Source organism: Prionailurus bengalensis, chromosome C1 (genome assembly GCF_016509475.1).
Source record: "Prionailurus bengalensis isolate Pbe53 chromosome C1, Fcat_Pben_1.1_paternal_pri, whole genome shotgun sequence".
Classification (NCBI taxonomy): Eukaryota; Metazoa; Chordata; class Mammalia; order Carnivora; family Felidae; genus Prionailurus; species Prionailurus bengalensis.
In genome coordinates this window covers 57,978,489-58,005,493 of record NC_057345.1, presented here as the reverse complement: position 1 = coordinate 58,005,493, position 27,005 = coordinate 57,978,489, and the positions used below count along the sequence as shown (strand labels likewise).

Here is a 27,005-nt window from a genome sequence, read left to right as displayed (position 1 = left end):
TGAGGACCTTAATCTCTTGGCTATTGGAATCTGGTTGCTATTAGTGTTGACATCAAATTTCACTATGGCTCCATTGCATCAGCTACCATTAGTTCTTCCTTCTGATAATTAGTTTTTGAAACATAGTGGTTATTTAATGAGTATTTGTTGAATACTGGACAGATGTCTTGCAGATTGTCAACTGGCATCTCTACTAGGACCATAGAAGGTATGTAAGTACTTGCATCGGTGCTTAGGTAATCCTTTTCAGGCAAAAGAAGTTATTTTTGCAGGTTTGTTGAGGTTTGGGTAGAAGCAGTTCCCCTATACTAGGATGTTCTCAAGTAGAACAACTAGAATCACCTCATATTTATACTTTTGGTTTATACTCATTCTATCTCTCATGGTTAACTGCAGCAAGGAACTTTCTGGCTGCAAAAAAGAAACCAACTTATCTTTGTGCACTCATATTCCTCTTTACTTGAAAAAAATAGTCAACTTCCCTTGGACAGCAATAGTTGCCATATATTTATTAGTAAGTGTCAGCCTGCACTGTATTTATTTATTATTCTAAATATTCAAGCTTCCTTAACATATGATATGGTATTGCCTTCATGACTCTCTGTATCCAGTTTACAAAGATTGTAATCACACCTTTTCCTTTGTTACAAAGTTCCTCACTGTAGACTACAAGATGTTAAACCCTTTGTTTTAAGCAGTATTTCATCAGTGGTAGAAATCTTGGAAACCATCTTTCAATCTGATGATGTAATTGCCATGTTGCTTTATCTTCCAACACTTCAAATACAGGGCTCTAGAGAATTAATGTTCTTTTTTAAATATCAACAAACATGAAATAAAATTAGTGAATAAATTACTTACTGAGTATTGCCTGTCACAGTGTTTGGAATATCCCAAATGGGTTTCACTATCCTTCTGTTCTAGAAGACCAGTATGTTTTTTTTTATACACATAATGTATATGTTTGAAGCTGTGTTGAATATCATCTTGGGCTTTTATTTTTAAGTTTGTCAAATGAATTCATCTATCCATTCATCCATCCAACAACCATCCTTCTATTTATTCTACACACTTACTACTGCTTTAGGTAATGTTGAAAGAAATATGAAAGACATTCTGCTATAAAGGAAATTATAGGCCTGTGAGGAAAACAGGCAAGTAGATAAACAATTATAGTATAACAAGGATATATATATTTTTTCTTTTTTTTTTTTTTTTTTTTTTTTTTGAGAGAAAAAGAGAGCATGAGCAGGGGATGGGGGGAGAAGAGAGAGAGAGAGAGAGAGAGACAGACAGACAGACAGACAGACAGAATCTTAAGCAGGCTCCACACTCAGTGCCAAGCCCAATGTGGGGCTCAATCCCACCACCCTGAGATCATGACCTGTGCTGAAATTAAGAGTTGGATACTCAATCAAATGAGCTGTGCCCCTATGTATTTTTTTAAATTTTATTTCTTTTTGCTATGAGAGGACAGAAAATGGATGGCTAGGACAATCTGAGTGGGTTCAGAAAAGGATTTCTGTAGGAGCTTATCTCCAGTGAGTTATAAAGGATAAGTAAATTAGTTAATCAAAGAGTAGTGAAAGATGTACTAGGCAGAAGAAACAATGTACATAAAGACCCAGAGATAAGAGTATATAATTCAGGATGACTGGAGCATGGAGTGTGAGGAGGAGGAAGAAGTGGTGATCAGAGAAAGGAGCGAGAGCTGAGGGGCAGGTCACAAAGAGCCATTACTTAAGGAGGGTAGATATTTTCTTCTTGAGGGTCATTGAAGTTATTAAGGATTTCAAGGTAGAAAATAACTTAAAATTTGCATTTCAACTTTGGAAAAAGAGAGTGGAGTGTGACAAGAGTGAGGCAGGAAAACGGGTGATTTTAATAGCTGAGGAATGAGATTAACAATAACCTGAATTAAAGCAATGGTAATGGAGATTAGAAGGGAAAACGTATTTAAAAGTAACTATTCAAAGCTGTAATTTTACACTGACTTATGTGAGTATTTGATTAGTAGCTGTCTCTTTTATTAAATATAAGCTCCCTGAGTCCAAAGATAGTGTTTGGTTTTGCCCCACCACCGTATTTCCTATACATAACACAGTGCCTGACATACAAGTGCTTAATAAGTGTTTGTTGAATGAATTCTATAAATGAATAAATTCAAAAAGTACATTCATATTAAATGTATACTATGAACTAAACAATATACTGGGCAGTGAGCATACAGTGATGAACAGACTAGGCAAGATTCCTATTCTCATGGAGAAATTTTAGAAAGATGAGACATAAGTAATAAGAGAATTTGTGATAGTACTCAGTGTTATAAAGAAATTAAAATAAGGTTTTGGGGAAGTGATGGGGTGGGAGTGGCTACTTTAAATTGGAGGTTTATCAAAGACTTTTGGGACAAGTGACATTTGATTTAAGATTTAGATGATAAAAAAGGAGGCAGCCACGGATGGATCTGGGAGCAGAGAGTTCCAGACAGAAGGAAATGAATAAGCGAATTAGACAGATTTGACAGAACTTGTTGACTGATTGGATGTGGGAGTAAGAAATAGGCTTAGGATGATTCACAGGATCCAGAAAATGTTATTTCCATTATTTCTAAATGCGCTTAGAGATACTAGAAAAATTATAGATAGTGATGTAAATGATAAGTTCATCGTTGGAACTGTTGACTTTATGGTACCTGTGATGCACTGAAATACATAGGTTATTCACTTTTAAGATTCTTTCTAAGAACAGAAAGGATATAGACTACAACTCTAAAGGATTGTTGCAATAGTGTTCTCTAGGTTAAGTTCTTATTTGACAATATCTTCAGTTGACTGCATTTGCTGAAAGTCTTCCCAATACCTTCTGCTATTCAGGGCCAGTAGACACTCTCCTGTTCCAAAATTTTCTGTTAATGTGGTCATCTAAATACAGCATGACTATTAATTATCGGTAGGCTTGAGATAGGGCTATTTATTTCCAGGCAGAAATCTGGAATCTGGACTCTTCTACTGTGCTTTTCACTATAATGCTTCAGTACTCTTTAAATATCTGCTTTCTTATAAAAATAGATTCACTTCTGTTGAAAGAGGCCCGGATCTTTTGGGATCTCATCATATACTTCTGTCCAGCAAAATAACCTATATGTCATATGTCAGGACTACTACCACTGTTTCATGTTCTACCTAGGGGGTTGAATTCAAATCTGTGTTTCCAATACTGTTTTGGGCTTTAGGTAGTTCCCACTCTGCAATAGATGAAAAGGGGGGAAATTAGACTTCTTTACTGAGGATACTTTTGGTTAATTTTGGAAGGTGTTGTATTGACTGATGATCATCCAAGGTATGAAGTGCTCTTTGCATCAGACATACCAGAGGGTGCCCTTCTACATAAATGCACAGCTACTGCAACTTCACAATGAAATATGATCTCAATAGAGAAGGCTCAACCCCAAGGAATTGGACCTGATAAACCTGTCCTACTTGGCAGATAACTTTAAAAGTGCCAGAAAGCTAGACTGCCCCATACAAATTCTAAGATTGTTTTGTCCAATTGAAAACCTTTGGAATTACAAGGGAAGATGGGTTAAATAAATATTGAACTTTTTTAAAAAAATTTTTTTAACGTTTATTTCTTTTTGAGACAGAGACAGAGCATGAACAGGGGAGGGTCAGAGAGAGGGAGACACAGAATCCAAAACAGGCTCCAGGCTCTGAGTTGTCAGCACAGAGCCTGACGCGGGGCTCAAACTCACGGACCATGAGACCATGACCTGAGCCGAAGTCGGCCGCTCAACCAACTGAGCCACCCAGGTGCCCCAATATTGAACTTTTTTAATGAGTAATTTGGGGAGAAATAATATTTTTATGACATTAATATTCTTATAAATGAAATGATATGTATTTCCATTCATTCAGATCTTCTTTTATGACTTTTGATTAGGAATTATAGTTTTTCTTCATAAGAAGTATGCCTTTCTTGTTAAATTTATTCCTAAATATTACTTAGTTCTGGTTTCTATTGGGAATGAAACATTTATTTCTATTTCTTTTATCTATTTTTTTCTAGAATGGAAAAAATATTGATATTCATATATACTTACTTTGTCTCCAACCACGTGGAAAACACCTTAATCATTTTAGTAATATATTTTGGCTTAGATTCACTAAATGTACATAAGTATGATTGTATGGTTAGTAAGTAATATAACTGTCACTATCAGTTACTTCTACCCGATTCATTGAGAAGACAGCTTTATCCTTGAAACCTTATCTACCTTTAAGAGTTATACAATATTGGGCAAATTGTTCAACCTCTGTAAGGCTTATTTTCCTCATCTATAAAATGTAAACTGGTAATGGTATCTATGTCATTTGGATTAAATATATCGATAATACAAAACACATTTGTACAGTGCCTGGAAGGTATAAAACCCTGTGAAATGTTGGCCGTTATTATTACTATTCCTGCTGAAGAATTCACAGGCAGAAAATCAGTTTTAAGTAATAACTGTAAATTGTCCAGTAGTATGGCTTCCTAATAATATTTAAAGGGAGAATAGATATAAGATTTTTAAATAGGCTAGCTATAAGGGCTTGGTTTCTTCTGGAGAACAACAGGTTCTCCATGCAATATGGAAAAAAAAATAACCCAAACAAAAAATACAAAGATATCTGATTATTTAGCAAAATACAATCCAACAAAGCATACATATTTCATCCAATAAGCCTTTTCAGATTAAAAAAAAGTAACAGTTAAAAAAAACTCTTATCATAGAATTGATGTCTGCATAAAGAAAGAAAAATAAAAGAGAAAGAGAATGGTGAATTAAATTTTGTGAATTGTGGGAACCAGTGGAAGAGAGAATTGAACTTATAAGTCATAACTACAGCAGAAATAAATATGTCCAGTATAAATGTCTGCTCACATCATTTAGTTCAATTTAACTTCTTAATAAAAGAAAAGTAATAATTTCTTCAAAAAAACATATTGAAATGTAATTCTCAAGGAAAGTTTTTGTTGATTTAAAAATGGATCAAAATTAACACATTGTATTTGTCGGTTTAAAGAAAATTTCCATACTGTTTTGAAGTCCTCATTCCTTTCTGAACTTTGCTAACTCTTAACAAAATCATTACATTCAGAGAAAGGTTGACAACACTTAAATTTTTATAATTTAGCTAAGAAAAGCTTCCGCAAAAGTGATTAATTTACACTTGTCAAAGGAAAGAGATTTAATATCAGAATCCATTAACCCTAACTGCCACCAGTGAAAAATAAAAGGGAAGAAAAATTCTTGGCTCAATTTATAATAAAAACCTATACTAACTGAAAAGAGAAGACAGAATATTCGGGTTAGCTGTTTGTCAATAGGACATTGGATTTGGGGATCATAATCAATATAATAATGATAGTTTTGATAATACATATATAGTAAATCTATTATATAGGCATGTAATACTAATATAATATGTTAGAAAAGCTAAAGAATAAACTTTAATCTGAATAATGCAAGAATCACAATGCATGTGTTATCTGCACATTAAAAAGTGTTTTCATTTGTCTTCATATAATTTTTGGAAATTATAAAAAATCAATTATATCTATTTGTCTTCATCTAATTTTTGGAAATTATAAAAATTTAAAATTATATAAAAATTATATATAAAATTATATATTATATTATATTATATATATATTATAAATAAATTATATATATAAAATTATAAAAAATCAATTACATTTATTAATGTAATCTTCATACATACAGATGGTACAAAGTGAGCCACTCTCAGCAGAAACATGCCCATATTATGGGCCATGTATGAAGCAGTGTATTTGGGTTTGGGTTGACCTAGGAAAGCTTTTTTGAGGGGAGCAGTGGGGCTTATTTTTTGTTTGTAAATAGTGACATTTATTTCCTGATCAGTTATCTAGGTTTAAGAGTACACTTTATAGTTGCAAAAACCATTTCCTTAAACTTTATCCTTTATAGAGCTTTATAAAGTGTCTTTGATTGCCTCATTAATGCCATTTTCTATTAAACACATGATTGGAATATAAATACAATCCAAGCTTTACCCTTCTTATTTCTGTGTAAAGGGGCTCTTTGTTGCACATCGACAGAAATTCAACTGAGTTAAAAAAAATTTTTTTTAATGTTTATTTTTGAGAGAGTGAGAGAGCACGAGTAGGGGAGGGGCAGAGAGGGAGATACGAATCCAAAGCAAGTTCTAGGCTCTGAGCTGTCAGCACAGAGCCCATCACGGGGCTTGAACTCACAAATTGTGAGATGGTGACCTGAGCTGAAGCTGGATGCTTAACCAACTGAGCCACCCAGGCGCCCCCAACTAACTGAGTTTTATGCATACACCTATTCAAAAAAATTATAATCTTCCTTATAAAAAAACAACAGTAAGTTATCTTGCCTCTTCGAAGCTATATGGAGCAAGATTATCATTTTAATAACTATTCTTTCTGTGTCACAGAATCAGGAATAAGGACCTTTGCTAAATAGTTTCCTTAACACCAGCGATCCTCTATTGAAATTGCCTCATCAGAAGACTCACCAAGAAAACATTTGCAGTAGGAAAGAAATGAATAATTAAATCAAGTCAAACATCTAGAACTACTTTTTTTTTTTATTTTAGAGAGAGAGAAAAAGAGAAAGTGTTGGGGGGGGGGTGGGGAGAGGAGAAGAGCACAGAGAGAGAGAGAGAGAGAGAATCTTGAGCAGAGCTCCATGCAGAGCTCCATCTAATGACCCTGGGATAATGACCTGAGCCAAAATCAAGAGTCTGCCGCTCAACCTATGAGGCACCTAATTGTCCCTGTAGATCTACTTCTTACATTTTCATTAATTTGAATGGGTTATTTTAGGCTGAGGTTTGTATTTTCTTTTTGTATTCTCTATAGGTTTTCTCATACTATAAATTATGGTATCATGCTTTGGACATATTAAAAGGTTCATGGCACATTAAAGAAGTCAGCAATAATTCAATGCAGTAGCTATGAGAGTGTAACAATATCACATAGTATTTATGAAAGCACCCATAACATTAAATTATTCCTTATTTATCCTTATTTACTTTTTGTCTGTTTGAATAATACTGTTTACTGCCTTTACCTGAATTAGAATATATTCAGGAGAAAAATTATCATTTGTTTCAATAGGCATGCCATCTTCTTTTGGTAGGGGCTGACTGACTCTGTATGCTCTGTTCTCTTATTTATGGAAGTCGTGTCCCTTTCCACCCACTGTCAGAGTCCCCACTCAGGACAGTATTCTGCCTGATGCTCACTGCCATAATAATATGGCTGTCCAATTAAAGCAAAAATAACATTTATATGTTAATTGCGTTTGGCTTGCTTTTGAAATGTTGATGAGGTTCTCATGTGCCACAGCATTCTGGCTAAGAACAACTTGTCTAAATTAAAATTAGCCAGATATAATTCTAAATAAAGGTTTTGAATTTATTTCTATAAGGTTTTCATAGTTATTCAAACATTTACATTGTATTTTTAAGAAAAGTTTGAAAACATGATAGATCTTAAGTCTTGCATAAAACGTGCTGTATTTACTATCAACTAAGCATGGAAATAACAAAGAAAGTTGAATACTTGATCTTAAAGTATTATAAAACGTATAAATATTAGCAATAGCATAAATATACAGACTTCATTATCCACTATGTGAAGCGAAAATAATAATTTGAAAATTTTCAAACATTGTTTCTATAAATAAACACATCTTTCTTCAGTCACATTAATGACCCATATATCTACTCAGGGATTTGATTCATGAGGTTTTTGCCTTGATTAAGTTTGCCAGATTTCAGCATGAGCATATGAGACACATGATGTCTGATTTGGAGTACAGAGTATAACGGTATATCTATAAATACTGTCTGGTTGCACTTATGCTATTGGTGTATCATCAGAACTTCTGGTTCCAAGTTAAAACATGCATCCTGTGAAAACTAATGACATGTCTTCATTTATTTAGCAATTTTTGATCAATTATTCAATTCTGTGCAAGGAAGGATGCCAGGCATTTCAGAGGTTACTACAATCAATAAAAGGACTCAGAGAACAGTTCCTAAAGAACTACAAGTCAGATAACTCAGGAAATGCAAAGTGGGCACTTGTGCCATGGCAAGTTTAGTGCAAATATCTTTTGAATCACGGTTAGTGAGCCAGAGGGGGTGATTCTAATATCGGTACTTTGGCTTCCTGAGCAGTTGTTACCTGGCCCCTGCTGTGTAACTGCCACTCTGTGAGGTATAAAGCAGGAGCAGAATTGGCAGAATTGGTAAACTTGGAATCCAGAGGCCCTGTCAAAGTTTCCAACTCAAAGGATGAAAGGGAAAAGGAAAAAGAGAACACCAGGAGTGATTTGGCATGGCAATACTGGTGTAGTCTATGGGTATGGTCCCCTTCTTTCTGAATTTCTTTTTATCTTGAGCAAAGACTATTGCAATATCTGATTCTTTGTGAGAAGTTTCTCAGGGCTTCTTCTTTGTTCCCTCCTTCTGAAGCTTAAGACACACTTTCACTTATCATGCATCAACTATGTGCAAACACTACTGGGTATAATATACATACTATATTATCTATTATGCCTAAATTCATGATACATATAGGAAACTGAAGTGTGAAGAGGCTAAATTGTTCACGCTAAGGGACACAGATACTAAGTGGTGAAAGAGATTTGAAATCATGTTTGCCCACTTTAAAGTTTAAGTCCCTTCCACTTGGCCATTGTGCTTTTCCTGCTCCCGATGCAGGTTGAGTTAAGGAAAAAGAATCCAGATTTTATTCTGTAAAGTTAAAAATATATATTATCAATAGAATTTTTGATATTTTAAAATACTGGTGTCCTTTGGAAATTTGCTTTGAATTTTTAAAGATTTTTAAATTTACTATTACACTGTTGGAACAACTCATCTAACTACTGTTGTTGTTTTTTTTTCAAAGCAATATTTATTTTTTATCGCATACTTGTCAAGAAATAACTTTATTCTGTGTGAAATTACTAAGAATTTCTGGATTCCCATTATATCAGGTCATCCTAAATATGATGGTTAAAAAATACTTTATGATATACCAGAAAATTCATATTCCTGTTTTCTCTTCCTTGTCTAGTAATCACAGTGAAAAATAACAGTGTGTATTTCTATTTTAAGATACAGATGGAAAAAAGTAACAAACAATGGAAGTAACTTAGGGAACTTAATTATCCTTGTTACAATTATATCCAAGATCTCAATTTACAAACAGGCTAAAATTATGTTACAGTTATACTCAAAGTCTCAACTTATAAACAGGCTAGAGTTAAAACTATGTTGACTTACTTATTTAATACTTATTTTGCAGGCATAATAGGAATATCAAACATAATCAGTTTATTTGATGGAATTTTGTATCATCTATCCATAACCTTAAAAATGGAAGGTCTGCTAGATTTTATAAGGGAGTAAACTTTACTTGTGAACTAATATTGGATGTTAGTCACTATATTTGATAAGGAATATACAAAATATTATGTAAATTACTGAATTACAATTGAAGCAAGAATTTCAGTTTTCTTATTGTTATTGTAAACGGTAACAGCCATTCACTGCCCAAATCAACTGAGTTTATATTTCTCATCTACTTTCTTCCACTATTTGCTGAGTTTTAGTTCTGCCTTCATCTTGGATTAGACTCTTTCAGCACACTTCTTATAACAATTCAAATATTTATTTTAAGCACAAAATTTTGTATCAGGAATTATATCTAAATGAAAAAATAAAAGGTGCTAATTTCTTAATAACTCAAGTAGAACACAATGCCATTAAAACATGGCTTATTTTACAATTTTAGGTGGTTCACAAACCACCAAATAATGGTTCCTTCAGTACAACAATGGAACACACTGTGTTTCATCTATTAGCGGTTTTTATTCACTTTATTGTTTTTCATGATAGCAGTCTCATCACGGAGATGGGCAGCAGTCACAGTTTGGTCTGGTGGATGAATGGAAGACTTTGTAAACATTTCATTTGGGAAGCCACAGAAACTTTGGTAAAATATGTCTATAGCAAATTATAACTGCATTTTGGATATTCAGATACAAAGTGTTTTGAATGGTTTGCTTCCCTGGCAACAACATTTGACAGTCTAGAAGAGGCCATATTGCCTCACAATACACTGTGCCTTCATTATTTCTTTCTTTAGAACACATTTCCATTTTACATAATTCTATGGAAATTCATTCCATAAAAAATATTATAATAAATATTCTTATAAGGAAATATAATGCAATATACATAGTGCATATAATATATAAACAAAGAATATGTACAGAGTTGATATTTATTTTTTCAATTGAAACAATTAACATATTAAATTAACTAATCCAAGAAAGTAAAGTCCATGTATAACTAATAATGTCAGTTTAAGACATGCCTTTATATTGTCAACATTTAAAAAGAAATTAAAGACAGCAATACTAATTTGACATCTGTAATGCACTCTATTTCAGGCTAAGATTAAATGGAATGAACAAAAACTATGCAATTATAATAAGAAAAAAAGAAAAACAATGTGCATTATGCTTGAGTTAAGTTTTAAATAGTCAAGAACCAGCTGCAGTGGACAGATTATTTAATGAGAAAATATCAAGACTTTAACTTTCTATTCATTTCTGATCCTTACAATCAATCAGATACCCACCAGGTACCCACCATGTGCCTGGCATTGTTCTAGGCACTGAAGCCCTTCTTTCTATACCGCACTGCCTGCCTTTATGCAGCAAATGCTCATTGAAAACTTTTCTTATGCCCCACATTGTTGTGAATATAAAGATAACAAATAAGACACAGTCCTTCTAATTAAAAATTTACAGTCTTGGGACATACTCTTAGACAACAAATCCAATATAATGTGATACAGGCTATCAGAGAGGAATGTACACAATGCTACGGTAGCAAAGAGTAAGGAATAATTGTGCCTTAAGTGTCTAGAGACACTTTTATAGAGAAAGTGGTATAGGATTATATTTTAAAGATTAATTTTGATTGTATAGCAAAAAAGAGAGAAAAACAAATAGACATTCTTCCCTGACTGTTTCATATCCTCAATTACCTCCATTGTATAACTGATATTCGATAGTCCCTGATCCCAGGCACTCTCCTGTACACAGCCTGAGCTCCCTCCACTGGGAATGCCTGGCAAAACCAAGGAGCTGTTTTCTGCTGGGCCTACAGCAAAGTATCTGACTTTCTGAAGAAGAGGTCTCAACTTTGCTGAATGGATTCCCTTTAAATATATAACCTTAAATTTCAACTGGACAGTCAGCACTACCAGATGATACTATGACAGGACCCTTGCATATTCACTTCCCCTTCTATAAGACAACTTACTCTTTCACACTTTCTCACATCTCCAATCCAACATTTCTTATTTACTCTCAGTCAATGATTTTTCTTCATACTTCATAGAGAAAACCAAAGCAATTAATTGAGAATGTTCTTATTTTTCCACCCCCAAGCCAGCAATCTATGTTTATATCCATTTTCTTTAAGACCCTTATGTTTCCATGTTAGAAGAATTTTTTGCTTCTATAGCCACTTCTCTCACTTGTGCTTTGCACCCCATTCTCCCACCTCCTCAAGCATCTGGTCTTATAATTATTTCTCTTCTTCCTGCATTTTTATTTTCTCTGTTTCTACTAGATCATTCCCATCAGCTTGCAAATATGTTTTGAAATTATACATTGTAAAAATAATTTCCCGGACACCATATCTCCATCCAGTTTCTGCTGGCTTTTCACTCTTCCATTCTGCAACTAAATTTCTTGAAAGAATTGTCTGAACTTGCATCTCCTTTTCCTAATCCCTATTCTCTCCTCAACCACTCCAACGAGGCTGCACATAATGCATTATTGAAATAGCTCTTATTAATGAACTATTTCTTGCTAATGCCAATGCTCAGTTTTCTATTGCAATTTTACTTGACTTCTAAGTGGAATTGATACAACTGAATCCTTTCTTCCTCTTTTTTTTCTAGACTTCTGTGGTACTTCCCGCATTTGGTTTCCTTCTTAACTCTTTGGTTGCTCACTCTGGTTCTTTCACAGAGTCACCTTCCATACTTAATCTGTAAATGTTAAAGTGTTCCAGGTTCAATTCTGTGTTCTTGTCTCTTTTCCATATTCTCTCCCTTGATTACTTCAACCAGTGTCTGAATTCTAAATATCATCATTCAATGAAGACTCTTAAAAATTTATCTCTATCTTCCTGAGCATATGAGTTATGTACACTTGACTGTCTAATAGGGATCTCAAACTTTCCACTGCCAGTGTCAAATCTCTGATTATTTTCATCTACTCCTCTTCAAATTTTCTCTATGTGAGAAAATTTTGCCACTTTCCATCTTGCTAGTCAAACCCAATTTTGGAGAAAGTATTTGATTCCTATCTTTGGCTGTCATCACGAATTCTTTCCATCCACAAGGCTCTTCCTCCAAATGGATCCTAAATCTGACCACTCAACATTTACAAAAATACAATCCTAGACAAAGCCATCATCATTTCTTGTCATTACTATTGCAATCATCTCCTAAGTAGTGTTCTTTCATTTTGTCCACATAAAACCCCTTCTCTGTAGAAGTGCCATACTGATCTTTGTAAAGCTTCAATCAAATCATATGTCTTCTTTGCTCAAATCCTCAAATGTTGTTCAATTACAATCAGAATATAATCCTAATTTTCAATCATGGCCTACAAGGCACTTCATAATTTTACCCCACCTGATCTCTAATCACATCTCATACTCCTTCACTCTATGCTCCCTAAAATCCAGCTACACTGGACTTTTTATTCCTGAGATACTGGGCTTACCCCCATCACAAGTGCTTTTACATCTAATGGTTTTTGTTGCTGTGGTTTTTGATTTTCTTCTAGAATTTCAAATCATTTTCAATATTCAAATCTAAATGCAAATGCCACCTTTTTACAAAGGTCTCCCTGACCATCCTACTCCATAAACAAACAAAATATAACCAAACAAAAAACTCCAAAAGCAGCAACCCACCAATTAAATATAAAAACCAAAAAACCCCAAACACTTTATATAATAATCATCCCATTTTCTTTAAAGCAATTTCTTATTTATTTGTGTTTATTGTCTGTCTCCCTCCATCAGACTTGAAAGTCATTGAAGAAGAGAGAATCTACCGTTCATTGTCTCTATTACTCATTGTCATATCCTCTAGCACCTGGATTGGGTCTGACACATGTAACATTAAATAATTAAATAACTTTTAATTAAACTTTTAATAACTTTTTAATTAAATAACTTTAAATAATTAAAATTATTTTTAAGCTGACTTGTTTATTATATGAAGTGAGAACGTATCAGTAAATGTGCAGAGACACAAACCTATAAGTCATATTTAGATAATTCAGTGAGAGGTGGTTGGAGGGAAGGTAGGAGTCAAACTGTGAAGGGCCTTGAATGGTATATTTAGTAGTTTGCATGCTACTGTACAAGCTATGGAAAACCAAAGTTTTTAAATTATATATTCTCTCTTAAATAGTGCCTTCAGGTATGAGATCTTTCTTTTATAAAAATTAGGTATGTACTTCAAAATGTATATCCATTTAGTTGGATGTAATAATTAAAGAGATACTCTTTATAATTCTATTTAGCATAAGAAATGCTTTTTCTTTTGCTTCTGGAAATTTCATGAAACATTTCATCAAAATAAACTTTTTACTTTTAGAAATTTGTTTAATTTAGAAAGGCTTCAATATAATCAGAAGAATCAATAGCCTTCATAGCATTTTGATGTAATTAAAACACAAAAGTAATTCATTTATCTAAATTGCCACTGAATATTTCTTAGTAGAAAATGTATTATTCTTATCTTTTAATTCATGTAGCATAATATTTTCTATCCCATGTTTTTAGAGCAAATATAAATCTGAATAGTTAATGCTTGATAAGTCATATCATTTCAATCTGATTTATTTTATTTCAATTCTTACTTATAAAATTAGAGTTTACTTTATATCTAGAAAAGATTGCTATTATATGCTAAATGTTAACATAGGTCTTTTTAACATATTGAATAAAGTTTAAATATAAAGAATAAATGGATGGAAAGACAATGCAGTTAGGAATAGGTTTGGGATCTTTTTGAGGATAAATAATATAAAACTAAACATAATGGAATATGAAATTTGGGAAGGAAGAAATAATAACTTTTAAAAGCCATGAAAGGACACCTAAAATCTCACACTACTATAATAAAACAAAATATACATTCAAGGAAAGTAATGTCATGAAGTTATTGACTTTTTACTTTTAAAATTGCTATGGCACTATGTGTCATAGAAACTGGAAAACATAGCAACTTAGAAAGATTCCTCTTGTTCAGCAGAAAATCAAGCTTTTTTAGGATGTATTTTGCATATTAAAATACCTGAATTAACCCTGATTTGAGTAGAAAGGAGAGTGGAAACATAAAGAAAGCAAAAATATCTATAGAATTAGATACATTTCATCTGTTTTATTGGTCTTATTGAACCAACTATAGTTTGTTATTTATTCATATACTAGTCCTTTTTAAAAGTAAAAATCAAAAGATGGATGGCAGGGAAAACTTTTTAAATGCTGGAGAAAAACGTATCTCTTGAAGATCAGTTTTCCTGCACTTACTAGAAGTTAAGTGCATTTATAGAATACTGTAAAAGGGCCCTAATGAAAATCAATTCACCAAATCTCTTCTGTGCCCACTGTTGCTGACACTATGTACCATTACAAAATTTGTAATTGGGAAGGAAAAGCATACTGCTTGGCATTGCTTAGTTGATAGCTGGACTATGGAGCTGAAGCTTATTATAAGGTTTTTGAGTCAAACTATAATTAGAGAAAAATTCCTGTGAAAACTTTGCCTTGAAAAATATCTAGGAGATTTCCTAAGCTACTACACTGAATGCAGAATCTATGGTTAATTTCACAGTGTAAGTAGTGGGAAAATTAAGGGATGATTTGTTGTTTTTAGGACAGAAACAGGGAAGTTACCAAGAAATGCTTGTAAATACAAAGGTGCATTGTATATTAGATGTAGCAGAGAGATCCTGTGGGATATAATGCTGAGAGGTAATGGTACTAGAAATGGTGATTCCAAATTATGAAGGATCTTGACAGATTTGTCTTCTAAGATCTGTGAGCAGTCATTGTGAGCTTCTAATTTTTTTTAATGTTTATTTTTGAGAGAGAGACAGAGGATGAGCCAGGGAGGGCAGAGAGAGAGGGAGACACAGAATCCAAAGTAGGCTCCAGGCTCTGAGCTGTCAGCACAGAGCCCAACATGGGGCTCAAACTCATGAACCATGAGGTCACGACCTGAGCTGAAGTCGGAGGCTTAACCAACTGAGCCACTCAGGCGCCCCATGAGATTTTTAAATGGACATGTGTCATGGTGTGTTTTAGTAAGGAAGCTGTGACAATGACAGAAGATGAATTCCAATAGGGGAAGAGAAGAGGAAGAAGGAGTTACTGGATGTTAAGGCAAGTCATGTTAAGGACCTCAAGTCAGACAGTGACAGAAGGAAGGGAAGAGTGCTTGCATGTGACATAAGTTGATGGCCAGGAGATTTGGGGGCAGTAGGACAGGAAAAGAGGATTGAAATTTCTAATTTCTGTAATAGGCGGATGGTACTGTCATTAGGTAATATATAATTAGAAACCTGGGATTTCTGTTTTGTTTTGGTTGGTTTGGTTTTGTTTTACTATGGAGTGATGGTTGGAAGAGAGAGATAAAGATGATTTCAGTTTTGATACTGGTGAATATTCCATTTGAGATCTGGCTATTAGAATATAGAAATGGAATTCAGGTACATATTTGCAATTCACAACCATGGAAGTAATATCTGAGAACATAAGAATAGATCTGTTAACTAGGTCTTTTCTGTCTTTGTGTATTTTTTTTTTTTTGGCCCAAGACTCTGAGACCAAGATCAATATTTGGTCTATGATGTTCAGAAAATATCTTTAGTAAAGAGACTACATTTATTCATAAAAGAGAGCAATCATTCACACTAAATAACTTGAATTTGCAAATATGCAGGGAATGGATTTATAAAAGTACAGGAAGTCATAAATGGTGGATATGTTTCTTATGGTGCTTGTTGAGAGCTTTTATTTTTTAACATGTCTTTTAAAATTTGAGTTCAATCTACAGTTTATCATTTATAAAGTTTATTTATTTATTTTGAGAAAGACAGAGTGTGTGAGCAGGGGAAGGGCAAAGACAGAGACAGAGAGAATCCCAAGCAGGCTCTGCATGGCCAGCGCACAGCCTGATGTGGAGCTTGAACTCATGAACTGTGAGATCATGACCTGAACTGAAATTGACAGTAGGATGCTTAACTGACTGAGCCATCCAGGAGCTCCTCAATTTACCCAATTTTAAAGATTTGCCAATCTTAAAATGGAAAAAAAACAGACTTTAAGAATTGATAAGTAGATAAAGTTTTTATATACTTTTATTAAAGGGAGACAATGATTTATATTAGTTCTCATTACAACACTGCTTAAAAAATAAGAAGGGCATATTAGCATTGCACATTATTTTTAAGACTTTGTTGTAAAGTAAATAATAAAAAAAACACCATTCCCTTTCTAATAAAGAGATTTTTATGAGATAAAATGAAAAACATGATTCATGCGATTTTTAAACATACACTCGAGTTTTCTAAGTGCCAGAATTTAACAACTTTTGTTTAAATACTTCTCTAGTTTTAGATGATCACAAGATTCAATTCATCAACTCTTATCTAAAATGTATTTTCCAGTTTAATGGAAGTAATGACCACCGAGTATTCTTTAAAAATGATGACACTGAAGTTCAGAGAAGTTAAGTAAATCAATAACCAAGCAGCAAGGGCTTGAACACCAGACTAGGGTTGTCTAAGAGCAAAGTATAGACTCATTCAAGTACATCACGGCACTTCTCAGGTGAAATAGAACTAAATACACGCTAATTGTTCTGTGAGAGATTAAGCCTTAAGCTCTTATGAAACTGAAGCCATAGCACTTTCAACCTCACTAGTATATAAGGCAGTTTTCATCTTTTGGAAAATTTACTCATAAGGGATCAGAGTGGCTATTAATTGAAATTCTCTGAAAAAATGATTTGGTTCCACAGTTTTACTTGGCTTTTGTGCCCTCTCCTAATCTCTTGACTGGACTTGACATAACCTTATTAACCATAATATTCTAAGTCTTAATTTTATGTTAAAAACATAAAGCTGGAAAGAAGTACAATTAGTTCAGAAGTCAAGAGAGCTCACAGCTTTTCCTTTGGTTAATCTTTGGAAGGTATATGTTTGATATGTTAGAAGGGACTCTAATAATCACATTATTATAATGCATTATCATTTATAGCATGCTTTTAAATACAGGATGCCATAAATATCATTTATTTCATTTTATTTTAAAATATAAGACCAGATGAGCAGAGGTAAAGAAAATACCTAGTTCTAAGTGCAACTCTCTGAAACCAGAGGTCACTAATATGATTAGTTGGTTAGTTAACATATCAATCATATTGTTGCTTTCAATAAAGATAACCCAAGATGGGATGGTACAATGTGTTTAACAAAACATTATGCCTTATAAATTGATATATCTTGGTAAAAGCATAAGGTAATATGATTGTAAAAACACGTTGTATCCAATTATGTATTATAGTCACAAAAACAGAGTTAATAGAAACATCAAAAAGCTATTCTTGTAAGCTGTGCCTGACAATGGAATTTTTTTGTTACAATAGCACTAAGGAACCTATTGATGTATTTCATTGAAGTAACTTGTACAGTAATGCCAAATGAGATAATTCATTAATAGGATCCTGAAATGAGAATAGAAAATGACTTAGTCACACCTGTCCAGTTCAGATTGCATATTATTTTATGACTTTTTCTTCATTATTCTGACTATAACTGGTAGTAAAATAGATAATAAAAGAAGAGAGGTTTTAAAAGAGAACACATGATGAGTACATTATATTTTTGTAAGTCTGCCTATAAAGCAATCTTATTTAAAAAGAAAATGAACTGACATGAAAACTAAAAACATGTATTTGCAAATGAATAAAAATTTGAGTGATAATTATAGAGTATTTGTTACCATTCAGGTAGGAAAATAATAAATCATATATGTATCTAGATTAGATATAGATGTATATAGATATAGATAAATATTTCACATAAGTAGAACCTTAATCCCTAAAATATTCATCTTTATAGCTATTTTAGTATGTAAATGAAACTCTCCCCTTATATTCTATATACATACATATTTCAGAAATGAAGCTGATCATTTTCTCCACAGTGATACTGTTTCTTTTTTTCAAAGATTTTATACTTTAAAACAGCTTTTAAAATAAAACTTTATATTAAAACAATCATAAAATTAAAAAGTTTCAAAGTGCCTTACAAATAACTGCTCTGAACTACTTGAGAGTAAACTGAGAACCTGGTACCCCATCAATTCCACACTTTAGTGTATATTTCCTACACACAAGAACATTCTCCAACCAAATCAAATACAACCATCCAAATTAGGAAATTTACATTGCTACATTGCAACCATCTAATTCTCAGAGTCCATGCAAGTGTTACCAGGTACCAATAATATTTTTAGAGAAAAAGAATCAATTCGGAATCACTGCTCATAGTTAAAATGTCTCTTCCGTGTTCTTCAATCAGAAATACCCCTCAGTCTTTCTTGACTTTCATAATATAATGTCTATCATTAATAATGCATTAATGTAGCTCTGGTTTTAATTTATATTTATAATTCAAGGGATCTTTTTTTCTTAGAGAATGTCCAGATAAGGTATAATGTTTTGGCACCATCTATAAATAGTTATACATGTGTTGTGTGTGGGCCCTTAGGCATTCTCACAAATATGGGGAATTTTTATTTATAAATAACTCACCATTATCACTATTTATATGCTGCTACATTACTTCCATGGAAACAACTGCTAAATTTCATTTTAAAAAACTGTTCTATCCTTTCATTTTTATCCTGACACATTTCTTGACTAAACGTATGATCTTTTAATGACAGAAGCAAAGAAATAAGTTATAGTATTTTGGGCATTTCTTTAGTTGTCAGATATTAATTTCCTTAACTTGACTTGAAATTATTTACTTCCCTTGTCATGCCTTAGCTATTATATGTAACTTAAAACCACTGAGGGACCATGTGTGTGCATGTGTGTGTGTGTGTGTGTGTGTGTGTGTTCATGTATGTATTATATTATATGTAGGTTTAAAAATCAAGCTTCAGCTATCAGCTATTGAGAGACTCATCTGGTTATAATATTTGATATTTCATATAATTTTCAATGGGGAAAAGTAATAAGGTGACACAAAATGTCCAGGTCACAGAACAGATATTTCTAATCGTGACTCAATGTATTAACATTCTTGTTTATTTAGTGAGTGCCAACTATTTGCCAGACACTGTTTTAGGCACTGAAAATACAGCAGTAGAAAGAGAGAAAAAAAGTCTTCTTAACAGAGCTTATGTTCTTCTAAGGAGATCATCTCCAAGTAAACAAAGTCAAAATAATTCAGAGAACCATAAATGGTATGAAGAAAATCAAAAAGAATAGTGAAATGGCACAGAGGCTAAGAAAGGACAATCTTGTGTGATGTAATCAGAGAAAGCCTCTGAGGAGACAACATCTGAAGAAATATGTGACTCAGAAAGAAGATGTAGCCATGCAAGGTTTTGCGGGGAGAGTTCTAGATAGAGAAATAGCTGGTGCAAAAGCTCCAAAATGAGAGCAAACTCATTTTGTTGTACTTCCCCTCAAAAACATATAATTAAGAAGATACTTCTGCTATGAGGAAAATTGTACCATGAAACTTAAAAGTTTTCTTTTTGGTTATCTACTTTTTTCAGATGTTCAACACCCTCAATTATTACATGTAATCAAGACCTACTATTTCAGGGATTTTTAAGCAAATGTGTATCTGAGGAATTAAATTTTTTTCTCACTTATTCATATTCCTAGAAGAATGATGATAAAGGAACATCATAAGAAAGTTTATAATACTAACTTGTATTTAGTAACAAATAATTTGTTCTAGAATCTGCATCTATCAAAACGTCTTATGTATCAAATTCTAGTTTACTTAAAGGATACACATTTTAATATATATTATATTTTAATTCTTAAACATTTTTACATTTTGCACAGATTGATTTTTAAGACAAAATTAAAAGAAGAGAAAATCACTGAGTACCCAATAAAGACTTAGCATCTTATTTGTATCCTTGAGCTATCTTTTGTTGGAGTAACTGTTCTAAAACTAAAATTGCTTTTCCTAAAATTACATTTTTCCTTTATTTTCATTGAAAATACAAAATAAAGGACAGTAGAAAGCTCTCATATATCTCTTAGTTACAGGTCTAGATTGGTGCTCAGAAGGTATTGTATAAAATACTTAGTGAAAAAGTTTATTTTTATTTAATATAAAACTTCATGAAATTCTCATTTTATAGACACCAAAGCTAAACTACAGTTCTCACCACATTCTATGCATGCCCTTGGATCTTCAGATTTCTGTCTATAACTTAAAAAATAATACAGTAGACTGGACATAACTTTGAAAATGATTTTTAAATGTAAAAACTATAACAGCTTTACAACATACATGCATAGCGGTCTGCCAAGGAGACTTAGTGTAATTTCTACGCATCTTTACAAGATTTTTTAATGCCAAACATAGTTAAATCCATGTTATCCTACTAATTTTCATTATGTTTGATAGTGGGCCATACTCTCAAAGCCTAAAGGATACCCCTGTACCAATTATGAGCATCATTACTCATTACTCTGAACAGTTAACAGAGCTACATCAGATTTTAATTTGTATTTAAAATGTCTATTTAAAAATATATACTTAAAACCCTGACAATCTGTGTCAGATTTATGTTATATTTCACATCAACACCATTATTTGCAAGCAGAAAGGATTTTCTGGAAAAAGGATTTTCATCCACATACTTAATATTTTCTCCTTGACCTAAATGTATACATTTACACAAATGGGATAACTGCTCTTTCACTATGGTTTGGTTTCCACTGAGCCATATTTCCACTCTATTTTAAATGTAGACATTTATAGCATTAGGGATGGAGACATTGGGGATGGAAACTTTGGCAATTTGCATTAGCACATTATTGCTAAACAAGTAACACTCCCAACCACATTCCCATATTCCCATCTTTGTTTATGCCCCTAACCTGGGACATGGTGCTTCCATTAGACCTATGTATAATAATACATTAGCTTAGATAAAAGCTACTCAAAATTGCATATGGTGCCCATCTATAGAGACATTTCCTCCTTTTCATGTTTTCTCCTTGTCTTCCACATATGGAGGAATGAATAGATGTTTTATTTCTATGTATATATATTTTTAAATGGGATCATATCATTATTGAAACTTTTTATATTGCATTGACAGAATTTCCATACATAGTGTCATATATAAAATGTACTTGTAGGTTAAAAAATATCAATGAAATTAAGTCTAGTTAGCTTAGGGAAAGAATTTAAAAAGTAAAAAGTAAAATTGAGTTTTGGTCCAGCAGAGGAAAGGTCTCAAAGTCTGACTGATATGTTGGAAAACTAATAATTGTATTCAATATTTTTCTCTAAGACCCCAGGAGGGTAATAATAGCAACACAGGACTTTCTTTTTTTTTTTAATTTTTTTAAAAGTTTATTTATTTTGGGGAGAGAGAGAGACAGAGCATGAATGGGGGAGGGGCAGAGAGAGAGGGAGACACAGAATCTGAAACAGGCTCCAGGTTCTGAGCTGTCAGTGCAGAGCCTGACACAGGGCTGGAACCCACAAGCCATGAGATCATGACCTGAGCTGAAGTCGGATGCTTAACTGACTGAGCCACTCCGGCACCCCAACAACAGTACTTTCTATAATTTAATAGCAACATATGCAAGCCATATTGATTTATTTGTGCAAAAAATTACCCATTTTAAATAATGTTTGACTTTCAAAAATATTTTTTTCTGTAAATACAAAATTCTACTATTAGACATAAATATGGCAAGGCAGGACAAAAGAAGCATTTTATTAAACTAAACGCTGTGTAAAATTTAAGGGATTAGTTCTTGCATAAAGATATCCTATGCTTTTATATAAACCAAATTTTAAATAGACTAGTAGAAAGAAAGTTTTTGAAAGAATGTATAAAATTTCTGCCAAACCATTTTAGGATCTTTAGAAAAATTTTAATCATTTTTATGAAATATTTTTGCATATTCTTGATTTAAAAACTGAAAACTATCACCACCCATAAATTAACTTGAAGAATTAAGCAAATGATTAGGTTGAACATTTTGATTGTTTTGAGCTATAAAAATGTCAGTTTCATAAATTGCAATGAAATAACTTCCTAGTGTGTGTGTTCAGCTATGAGAAGAACCTTAGATGGCTCTTCCCACATAGACTTGCAATCACACAGTTTTATAAAGCAGTATACATTCTTAATGTGAATGTTTTATAGTTTACTGTACTGTTTTAGGCTCTCAGAAGAAAATAGAAAAATAAACTCAATCAAAATGGCTATGCATAGCCAAAATAAAAATAGTCATTTTTTTCCTATTACTGAAAAACCACAATTCAAAATTTAGAAAAGACACAGTCACTTACTTTGGTAGAGTTTTCAAATGATTTTCTCTTAACTCCAAGATTCGCAATTTGACAAGTCTGGAGAAGTGAATAAAAAAATTGCTTCTTAATATTTCTCTATAAAATCCTATTCCTCTGATAGAGTCAAGCATCACTGTATTATCCAAACAACTATGTCTGGACATTACACATCATGGTTACAGATTTTAAAGAATTATACAAATCGGTTATAAGTAGAGTTGTATCAACATTGGACAATGACAAATATCATTTTACTAAAAATAAAGATTATTCAAAGATACCACTGGGTCCAAGTAATCTAAACTTCATGTTTTATAAAAATATATTCACTGTTATTTAATTGTATGTCACAGATTACTAAATATCTACTTAATACCAGGTGCTGTATTCACTGGAACATGGTAATACTGTCCCTCAAGAGACTATAAATAAACTTGTATAGCAAATAGCATAGTATAGTGGTTAAAAGTTTGAGTTTTGTGGTTAAATCTGGATGAAATCCAGACTCTTTCATGTTCTATCACTGTGACATTGGGTGCATTAATCAACCCTTCCTAACTTAAGTTTCCTCATCTATGAATCCTACATTTCATACTTACCTACTTGCTAAGATCTATAGTGTGAAACACACTATTGTTAAAATGTCTAGTTTAACAATGTCAATAGAGCTTTCAAATGTACTTAGTTGAAGCTACTTTACAACAAATATTAATTGGATTCTCTGAATTCTTGGTGTTTTGGGAACATTTCACTATTTGAGCTATGTCTCTTACATTTACTGGGCTTTTAGATATTCATCTAGGTCTCTTTCTCTTTTCTTTGGGTTTTGACTCCTATCAAATTGTAATTTAATTTTAATTTTAAAACTCCTCATCACTATATGAAAAAAAGTGATTCAGTTATTCAGAGCACGGGTATATCACTAGTAAGATTTCTTAAACATTTATATGTCTCAAATCTTCTCAATATTTTTACTAGTGTGAAGATATTTTGTGACTTCTTTTGCCTTTTAGGGGCACCAAATCTCAGGCTTTGGAAGGAAATTTTGTAATTCTTTTTTTTTTTAGTTTTATTTATCTATTTTGAAAGAGAGAGAGGGCAGGGGATGGGCAGAGAAAGAGAGGGAGAGAGAGAACCCCAAGCAGGCTTTGCACTGTCAGCACAGAGCTTGATGTGGGGCTCGAACTCACTAACCATGAGATCATGACCTGAACTGAAATTAAGAGTAGGACGCTTAACCAATGGAGCCACCCAGGTGCTCCAAAGTTAGTAATTCTTTTGTTATGCTATCCAGCTGAGGGTTAAACAACTGTTTAGATTACAATAATATAGTAGAACATATTTTGGCAGACAATTTACACAAAATTAAATTCTAATTCTAAGTGGTTTTGGATTTGGTATTATGTTTTCTGTTGGCCCAAATCTCTTCCTTCACATTAGGAGTACTAAAGAGAACTGAGAAAAATTTAACACATAAAAGTATGGTCTAGGATGATAAATATTCTCTGATTTGATAAATTAAAAAAAGTGTAATTATAGTGCTGGAGTCAGTACCAGAGGACAGAGATAGTTATATGGACAAATTTTGAAATGTCAATTCATTAAAAACTAGGTAAATGCTCTTTTGAAGATCTGTGAATTTTAAAAACTGTCCAACTATATTGTGTTCGTAGGTGTATGATATCATGATCCGCAAAAGTAATGGAATTTGGGAAATGTTGATTTGCTCTCTGTATATAAAATGAGGCTATTACATGTTAAGGGACTTAAATAACAGTTCTTTAAAAAAATTATTTTAACATTTATTCATTTTTGAGGGACAGAGCGTGAGTGGGGGAGGGGCAGAGAGAGGGAGACACAGAATCCAAAGCAGGCTCCAGGCTCTGAGCTATCAGCACAGAGCTCAATGCAGGGCTCAAACCCACCAAACTGTGAGATAGTGACCTGAGCCAAAGTCAGATGCTCAGCAGACTGAGCCACTGAGTCACTCCAACAGTTCTTTTTTTTAATGTTTATTTATTTACTTTTTGAGAGAAAGACACACACACACACACACACACACACACACACAGGGGGAGGGACAGAGAGAGGGGAAGACAGAGAATCCCAAGGAGGCTGTGCACTGTCAGCACAGAGTTTAACAAGGGGCTCGAACCCACTAATTGTGAGATCATGACCTGAGCTGAAATCAAGAGTCAGAGGCTTAACTGACTGAGCCACCCAAGTGCCTCTCTACTGAGTTCTTAACACCAACAGATAGGTGTTGAGTTATACTCAATTTATTATTTGAATAATGTCAAAAGTGATCACTTAGAAAAATGCAGTTGATAATAAATGAAAAATATCTTAAGTTTTAAGATACATCTTTCATATATAAAAAATAGTTCATTGTTGAACACTTGGAAAACATTGAAAAATATGAAAATTAAAATTATCCATAATTTCACTTCCAAGGAACCAGTCTTTTAGCTCACTCATAATTTATATTGAAATTGGTTAAATATAGTTTATATATTTTATTATAATATACTCCTAAATATAACTTATCATAGGAATTAAAAGAACTATTTCCCTAAACCAGATTATCAATTGACATAGTATTGTCATACAGATGTGTCATAATATATTCAATTAATCTCCTAGACAGATGTGTGCCTTCACTTCTTTCATATTGTAAATAATGACAAATATCCTTGCCCATAACTCTCAGTGTGGTATCTGATGTGGATGTCATACATTTCTAGAAATAAATTACAAAGGCAGTAGTAGCAAATATTTTCAAATCTTTTAAAACACACTGGTCTGAAATTCATCATCCTTTCTTAATAAAAACCCTCAAGAAAGTCGGGATAGAAGGAACATACTTAAACATCATAAAAGCCATTTATGAAAAGCCCACAGCTAATATCATCCTCAATGGGGAAAAACTGAGAGCTTTCCCCCTGAGATCAGGAACACGACAGGGATTTTCACTCTCACCGCTGTTGTTTCACATAGTGTTGGAAGTGCTAGCATCAGCAATCAGACAACAAAAGGAAATCACAGGCATCAAAATTGGCAAAGATGAAGTCAAGCTTTCACTTTTTGCAGATGACATGATGTTATACATGGAAGATCCGATAGACTCCACCAAAAGTCTGTTAGAACTGATACATGAATTCAGCAAAGTTGCAGGATACAAAATCAATGTACAGAAATAAGTTGCATTCTTATACACTAATAATGAAGCAACAGAAAGACAAATAAAGAAACTGATCCCATTCACAATTGCACCAAGAAGCATAAAATACCTAGGAATAAATCTAACCAAAGATGTAAAAGATCTGTATGCTGAAAACTATAGAAAGCTTATGAAGGAAATTGAAGAAGATATAAAGAAATGGAAAAACATTCTGTGCTCATGGGTTGGAAGAATAAATATTGTCAAAATGTCAATACTACCCAAAGCTATCTACACATTCAATGCAATCCCAATCAAAATTGCACCAGCATTCTTCTCGAAACTAGAACAAGCAATCCTAAAATTCATATGGAACCACAAAAGGCCCCGAATAGCCAAAGGAATTTTGAAGAAGAAGACCAAAGCAGGAGGCATCACAATCCCAGACTTTAGCCTCTACTACAAAGCTGTCATCATCAAGACAGCATGGTATTGGCACAAAACAGACACATAGACCAATGGAATAGAATAGAAACCCCAGAACTAGACCCACAAAAGTAGGGCCAACTAATCTTTGACAAAGCAGGAAAGAATATCCAATGGAAAAAAGACAGTCTCTTTAACAAATGGTTCTGGGAGAACTGGACAGCAACATGCAGAAGATTGAAACTAGACCATTTTCTTACACCATTCACAAAAATAAACTCAAAATGGATAAAGGACCTGAATGTGAGACAGGAAACCATCAAAACCCTAGAGGAGAAAGCAGGAAAAGACCTCTCTGACCTCAGCCGTAGCAATTTCTTACTTGACACATCCCCCAAGGCAAGGGAATTAAAAGCAAAAATGAATTACTGGGACCTCATGAAGATAAAAAGCTTCTGCACAGCAAAGGAAACAATCAGCAAAACAAAAAGGCAACCAACGGAATGGGAAAAGATATTTGCAAATGACATATCGGACAAAGGGCTAGTGTCCAAAATCTATAAAGAGCTCACCAAACTCCACACCCGAAAAACAAATAATCCAGTGAAGAAATGGGCAGAAAACATGAATAGACACTTCTCTAAAGAAGACATCTGGATGGCCAAC

General features: G+C 33.1%; 1 protein-coding gene across 4 annotated transcripts in view; it reads right to left on the bottom strand.

Annotated features, from left to right (window-relative positions):
* LRRC7 (leucine rich repeat containing 7) overlaps positions 1–27,005 on the bottom strand; it is a 553,650-nt gene that overhangs the window by 249,238 nt on the left and 277,407 nt on the right. For all 4 annotated transcript variants that reach the window (XM_043575239.1, XM_043575241.1, XM_043575242.1 and 1 more), the window contains exon 7: positions 22,754–22,810. In XM_043575239.1, coding sequence (XP_043431174.1) covers positions 22,754–22,810 — 57 coding nt within the window. The remainder of the gene's footprint in view (positions 1–22,753; positions 22,811–27,005) is intronic.